Genomic DNA, 7,555 nt, shown 5'->3' on the forward strand with positions numbered 1-7,555 from the left:
CACTTGAGAGGGCGCGATAAAGCGAATGCTGCGACTGGACGTGGACAACAACCACACAAGTTTTGGCCTTAGCCAAAGGACACTCCGTCCACACAAACAGGAAATCCACAAAGCAGAAGAAAAACCAGAAGCGTGCGGGAATGCAAGCAATGGAATAAGAGATGACCAGATCACGCCCATATGGAGGAAAAAATGAAAAATACAGACCCACACCCACACACACGTGAACAGCCACCGCCTGCAGTCAGGGCCGGGATATCACATAAATAATGCTGTGCAGTTCCCCGTGTAGTTTCATGTTGTTCACTCACATGCATTGACTTTCCTCTGTCCTCTCTGTTCTTTAAATAGCATTTTGACTGATAACTCTAAATATACTCGCCCTGCTCCCTCTCTCATGAGTCATCACACACCTCAAACACACGTCGCTATTTAACAAACTCTTGCGTCATGAGGTGTGCGTGTTTGTGTGTGTTTCTTTTGTAAACTATCTGCTTAGTTTACAAAAGGAGCACACACACCCTATCAGACACGCAAACAAACACAGGAAGCTGAGAGGCTGAATCCCATGTGATGCTGGACGCAGGCCATACCTCTGGAAAGAATCCAGGGTGATGTTACATCACATCCATCTGCAGCAGCATACCAGTTTAACAACGCAGGCACACACACACAGACACATGCAGACATGCGTAGACTTAAACTCATTGTTAATCGTATATTTTTTACGTTCCAGTCTTTTTACAGAGGTATTGAAACTCGGGTTAAAAATCCAAACAACACAATGGTCCCTCTTTTTTTTTCAGCATCTTCTCTTTGTTGGGTTCAGCCAATTGTAGATAGTAATGCAGACAAAAATAGTGCTGAAAAAGAAAAGTGTGTAAATCCAGGAGTTGTGGGCCTGGTGATGAAATGTCCAGGCGTCAGCGGAGCATCTTGTAATCGGAGGTTATTCCAGCGAGAGCTGTCAGTAGTGGGAGCTGTAGTAACAAGTTGTTCAGCTTTGTCATGCTCTGGATGAGCCTGGTCCATGGGATGACCAGGCTCTTTGGAGTTTAAGTGCACGTCTTATATAGACACACACACACACCCACACACACACATGTCGCCCCTCCCCTCCTTCCGTCTCCCATAACAACAAACGCTCCATAATCAAAATAGAGCCCATCTGTGCCCTGACGCACCCTCCTGCCCCCAGCTCCATCCCCAGTGCGCCACTGGGGGAAGAGGGAAAAAGTGATCCTTCAGTCGCAATGAAAACTTCAATGTGCCTTTACTCTTCCCCCTTTTTTTTATTATTTCAAACTGCAACAGCCAGAGAGGGAGAGTCAAAGGGAGAGTGGGAGGCAGACGGGGAGGAAGGGAGGATAACTCCACCCTCATCTGTCTCTGTCTCTCATTCCATTATTTCCCGGTTGTTGTGCAACAGGGAGAACGGATTCCTGAGGAGAGAGTCACGGCTCTGTTGTAAAACTTACTGGCAAGAGTGACCCTCTGTGTTTTTCTTTTACCGTTTCCCTCACTCACTCACTCACTCTGTTCGTCTCTTACTTGTTATCAAAACCATGTGTACTAGTGTGTGTGTGTGTGTGTGTGAGTGTGTGTATGTGTGTGTGTGAGTGTGTGTGCTGTAAGGTCTTGGAGGGACACAAGGACCACAGGGGAGCCCAGGAGAGAACAACTATCAGGGCTGCGATGGAAAAACGAGACCACGCAGCCACGATGTGTGTGTGTGTTTGTGTGTGTGTGTGAGAGGCAACAAAAGCTCATTAGATGTACAAACAGGTGACATGTTATAAACATAAGACAGAGAGCAAGGGTCGGTGTTTACTAGAGAGGAACCTGACGCAGTTTTACTGGGAAAATACACATCAGTGAGGTAATTAACCACCAACCAGAGTAGATTAATGAGATACCTAGACAAAACTATTTTGGTCCAGGTCATAAATATGGCAGGCATGTGATGGGGTATGTTGTGCCCAATGCCGCTGACAGACAGCGAGTGTGGGAGGGAGGAGGATGTGGAGAAGAGTTGGGAGTGAGGTAGAGGTGGGAGATGAAGGCAAAAGGGAAGGGGAGGGAGAGAGAGAGAGAGGAGGAGGGAGAGCACACATCTGGAAACAATCGAACGAGCGCAGTCTGACATGCACATGCTCCAGCTACAGAAGAACAACATGTCCTAGAAACCCAGCGTATTGCAGTGCGCTCATAAACCCGCACTTATGAGGACACATAGTCAGGCATCCCGAAAAGTAAAACACCTAAAGAAATCATCTGGACTCAGCTTGGAAGAAACTCCTCACGTCAGGGGTTTTCCTCCCACGCTCAGCTATGTACAGTAACTTCTGAATGGCTGAAAATGGCTCAGTAACCATGTAATGAACTGTTAAAGATTTTATTGTGCTCATAGTGAAATATTAATATCATTTTTCTGTTGCAGTATGATTTTATATTGTTCTAAAACTGACAGTCCTACTCAAAACATTGTAAAATATTTTTACTGAAACTTATTGAATAACATTTTCCACTCTGGTTCCTCTGAATCCTAAAAATTCTTGACATACCTTTCCAGTTATGTTGGTATGGAAGAGAAGTAGGGCCACACATGAGGGGGGAAAAGAACAGGAAGATTTCTGTCCGGATTTGAGATAAAGTAAAAATGTTGAGAGTAAACTTGAAATTTAAAGATTAAAGTTAAACGTTTAAGAATATTTTTAACAAACTAATGATAGCACACATGAGTGCACAAAATGATTTGTAGATTCATTTTGCTTACAAACAGCGTGGCAGTCAGAATTGTGCCTGTGTGTCTGTACAGAAGGAGAAACCACGCAGTTGTTCCTCTAACTGGATTTGATGAACCACAGGAGTTAACCTTGTCAACATTTCCCATTTGGCATTTTGACTTGACATTAGTTTTTTTTTTAGATTCTCTGCCACTCTTCTTTATGGTGGAGTGTCCCCAGCACATGAAAGTGTCAGTCCTCCTCTACTGTTGTAAAGACATTCTAGTTTCTGCGACTGAGATGACTGTGAATAAGTTGTGTATAATATCCCTTGATTTTCCTCTGGCTGCTAAATCAGTTAAACAAATTACAACACCTGTGACCCGTGTACCAGTCTGCTGAGGACCTCAGTAAAGCCAAACAAAACAAAGTTGGATTCTCTTTCAGCCTCTGAACACGTTCTCTCTGAAGCTGGAACAATAAGGTCTCCATGTCTTTATACAACTATTTTAAAACTTTCCAAAATCGCCAATCCTGCAATTACACAGCAGCTGACCAGGGTCGAGGGGGCGTGAACTTCTTTCAAGGCTTGATTGTCATTTGTCCCTGTTTTTGAAACCACCATTAAAAACAGGTTCATCCCATTATCTCAATCTATTCTCATTCATCAGACTCGGCAGGGAAAGCTCATGTGTAATGAGCACCATTTTGCCGAAACGCAGCCATAATGAAGGTTATTAATTACACCAGTGTTCCTGCTATGATCCATTCAAATCCATTCCATAAATATTTTGTCTACAATGAAACGATTATAATCACATTTTAGCAATAAATTACAATACTTTTTCAGTACAAGGCCGTAAAGGTATCACACACAAGAAAAGACAGAGACAGAATAGATAAAATAAACAGCTGTCGTCTTATTTATTGCCTGTTACAGGACATCTTCCCTGAGATGGACAGCATGTATGTAAAGGCCATGATGTTGAACCCAAATTGTCCTTTGAATCAATTGTGTTACCATGACCCGCCATATTAAACATTAAATATTCCACATTCACTGTGGAAATGCAAGTGCTGCTGTCTCCTTCCTACATTGTAGTTTCTCTCACTGGAAGCTCTTGAGAAAGTCCTGGTACGTTTGTCTGTGAGCAGAAGCAGCAGGAACAAAATGGCCACCGGGATGCGTCAGGACCTGAGGCTGCTGGAAGGAGGGGAGGAGCTCCCTGCTCATGTTGTCAGGGATGACTCGGTCCTCCAGTCCAAACACATGCAGGGACGGGATCTGAAGGGGAGCGCTGTAGAACCTCTGGTGCTCCTTGCATGCGCTGGGGAAACCGGCGACGAGGACGGCGAAGCGGAAGTTGAACTCCGGCTCCAGTTTTTGCTCCTGAAGAGAACACAGCATGGCCACGAAGGCGGCTCCCTGACTGAAGCCCAGGATGCCGTCAAACGGACCCTGGACTTTCACAGCTTCTCTAACAACCGCCACACTCTCGTCGAGCCCCAGGCTTTCCTCGCACTGCTGCTGAGCACTGAAGCTCCGAGCCTGGACGTCAGAAAACCACCAGCCCCTGGGGTCCTCGTCTCCTCCGGGGACAGGACCTGAAGCATTCTCCCTTTCCGGAGCTTCTGAAAGGACAAAAGGTTATTGTGCTGTGTTTGAATTCAAAGAGAGGCGCCACAGAGGACAGATCCATGAGCACAGTGTGTGACAGATGAATGTAATATCTCATTGTGTTCTTGTTTTCATAAAGGGTTGATTAAACTAATGATTATTTTCATCCTAGATTAATCTATAGAGCATTTTCTTGATTAAATCAATCATGATAAAGTTCAGAAATCATGACAAATCCTCTACACATCCTCTTGGAGTCTTCGTTCTTTCCAAATAAAAACATAAATGATATTAAAGAGAAAACCAGAAAACCCCTAAAAGAAGCTGCACCCTTTTTGTTTGACAAATCATTGCAGCTGTGACGACAGATGAACTTGAATTGTTCAGTCATTTCTTTAAATCCATCCAAATAAGCTAAATACTGTCCATTTAATAACTAAAACCTGAACTGTGAATGTTTGAATTATATGATTAATATGGACAAGAACACTACCATGATTTGTTTTGATATCAATGGAAATATACTGTGTTTTGTCCATAATTATGACATGTAAACAAAGACATGTTCTCATATTATCATTTAGTTGTTAGTAACTTTAGTGACTTCACTCCCTCTAAAGATTCACTGCGTCCACCTGAAGTTGTCTCTTTCCACTGGACTTTCCCTGACACAAACTTTTATAGTGTTAGCTCTTGGGAACAGATGAAGATGATGAAGATGATGATGACGACCCACCTTCACTTCTGACCTGATGGACACTGTGAGGCGCGCTCACATAAACCAGCTCCACGTGTTTCTTCAGCAGCTTCCGCAGAGCTCCCGTCTTCTCCCGGAACGAGCTGGCGTTCTGTCGGTAACCGTGAACACACAGAACCCGGAGAGGGGCCATGGAGACCTTAGCCTAGCTCAGCCTAGCTTATCTTAACTCAGTTGAGTTTAGCCTAGCTCAGCCTAGCTTAGCCGAGCTAGCAGGAGAACTTCAGTTCCCAATGAGGCGTTTAAAAAGATAATAGAAAGTTGTTGTCAACTTGAGATGAGGAGTTCAAACCCACAGCGGGATGTTCGAGTGATGAGAACAACTACGTGTCTTTTCAAATTAATCACATTGGAATGAAAGTTGAAATGACAGCCGCTTCCGGTGCTGTACCGGAAATACTTTGAAAGCGCTTCCTTTGATCCTTTTCAAAGTAAAACCATTTTCAGTTTTTTATTATTACATTGACGTTCCAAAGTGAAACTCAGTGATGGAGGTCTTGTCAGGTCTTTAACTTTGTTCAAAATATAGTCAAAGTACTAAATGTCAAAACAAACATGATGCATAATGTTCCATCCTGTTGGGCAGTTCCAGCTAAAACTAATGCACTTTAATACAATAAATGTTCCTGCGTGAAGATTTTAATATCCAGTTTGCGATGTAACTGTCTTAAAGGGATGGTAAATTGTATTCATAACATTTAGTTTGACGTGTAAAGAGTCTGCTTTGATTTAAGAAATCAAAGGTTTGATTTGTAACATACATAAATTAAATGTGTGGTGGGACACTACTATGGTGCAATGAATGAGAGGGATGGGATTACAGGTAAATAGAAATGATCGAGGAAAAGATATGTGAATAATGAAAATTCAAAGTCAAAATAAATAAATAAGGTATTGATATGTGTACACAACTTTTTACTCAGGATATATAAGTGTAAAATGTACATGTATAGCAATTTTAAGGCAATGTGTGCAATTCAATTTATACAAACTCGAGTGCACATATACAAGTAGATATGACCATCACCAAAGCAAATACAGAGATCAATGCACCAGACGAGGTTGAGGATGTACAGAGGTCAAAGACAACACATATTGATATAATAGGCACAAATATATCTTACACTATTTAGCGTATCCTACACACGTAATCAGTCATTTTTCATCAGATGAACTTGCAGCGACTGCAGCAGATCAAAGTGTCTAAAGTTTTGACAGCCCTTCACATCAAACTTCTTCCTCGTACATCACTGGCTGCCTGCGCTGCTTTCCCTCTCCAGTAACTCTGATTAACAGCCTGTAGGCTGTATGGCTCATACTGATGATGCTGCAGCAGCTTTTACTCTAGCTAGACGACAGGCTGCCAGCTTGTACTGACGTTAGGCTTGAGGAGTTTAAAAACGACTGTGTCGAGCGCGAGAAACAGTAGGATCTTGACATTTTACCACATATAGAATTAGTTTAGTCAATAACTGGTGCAGCGTCTGGCAGTTGAAAGCAAAGCGATGTTCTCAGAGTCAAATCTGTGACTTTGACAAGAGAAGAAACTCTGTGTTATTTCTGTTCTGGTCTGAATTATTCAACACAAGACATTCTTCTTCACAGTGTCTGCTACTTCTCAAGTGACTGGTTGTGCATTGGACTGACGGAAAGCTAATGAATTCCAATATCAATAAATTATTAGTGTGGCTCTTGCACATAGACTGTATAGAAAGATGGATAACATGTCTCAACTTGCTCCCACTATCCAGAGATGAGTGAAAAATATCTCGGATTTGAAAGCTGCCATCTTGCAACCGTGATTGGGGGAATACACAGACTTGACCATCAGTCTCAGCTGTAAACCATGTGTGGTTACTACCTAAAATCGTAGAGACCATCTTTGAAAAGAACTTGTTTGACGTGTACTATGACTTTTTGAATTTGGTTCATGTCCTATTTACTAATATGAAGTAGTCAGGATCTATACCTAGACTGCAGGCAGCCACCAAGGGGGGGTATTGGGATGCTTTAGCTTCAATACTGGGGAGCTGTCATGTCGTCCATCATGATTTACAATATTGCAGAAGTGTGCGTCTTAACATGGAAAGCAATATTTTGTCCAGTGGAGGTTGGCTGCAGGGCTTTTATCGGTACATCCACAATCAGGCCACTTAGAGATCTAGGAATCCACGGACGAGCTCGGCACCAGACCATAATAGAAACATCGCAGAAGCTGCAGCCAATGGCTCTGGATCAGGAGGAAATATCTAGACTGGCCCCAGTCAATCAATCAATCAAATTGTATTTGTATAGCCCATATTCGCAAAACACATATAGTCTCATAGGGCTTTAACAAAGGGTGACATCCTCAACTCTTAACCCTCATCAAGCGTAAGAAAAACTACTAAATTAGCTTTTTAACTTGGTAAATATAACGTAGTTCTGTTATGGAACCTTAGTTTAATGAGAGGT

The 7,555-nt window shown here is 42.6% G+C and overlaps 1 protein-coding gene across 1 annotated transcript; it reads right to left on the bottom strand.

Moving 5' to 3' along the window:
- Positions 1 to 2,409: 2,409 nt before the first annotated feature.
- ovca2 (OVCA2 serine hydrolase domain containing) lies at positions 2,410 to 5,483 on the bottom strand. The gene is made up of 2 exons (XM_053441456.1): positions 5,081 to 5,483; positions 2,410 to 4,358 (listed from the first exon to the last, which is right to left on the bottom strand). Exons 1-2 carry the CDS (start codon positions 5,232 to 5,234, stop codon positions 3,835 to 3,837), a joined length of 678 nt encoding a protein of 225 aa, XP_053297431.1. The 5' UTR covers positions 5,235 to 5,483; the 3' UTR covers positions 2,410 to 3,834.
- Between the last annotated feature and the right edge of the window lie 2,072 nt (positions 5,484 to 7,555).

Source organism: Pleuronectes platessa, chromosome 15 (assembly GCF_947347685.1).
Source record: "Pleuronectes platessa chromosome 15, fPlePla1.1, whole genome shotgun sequence".
Classification (NCBI taxonomy): domain Eukaryota; kingdom Metazoa; phylum Chordata; class Actinopteri; order Pleuronectiformes; family Pleuronectidae; genus Pleuronectes; species Pleuronectes platessa.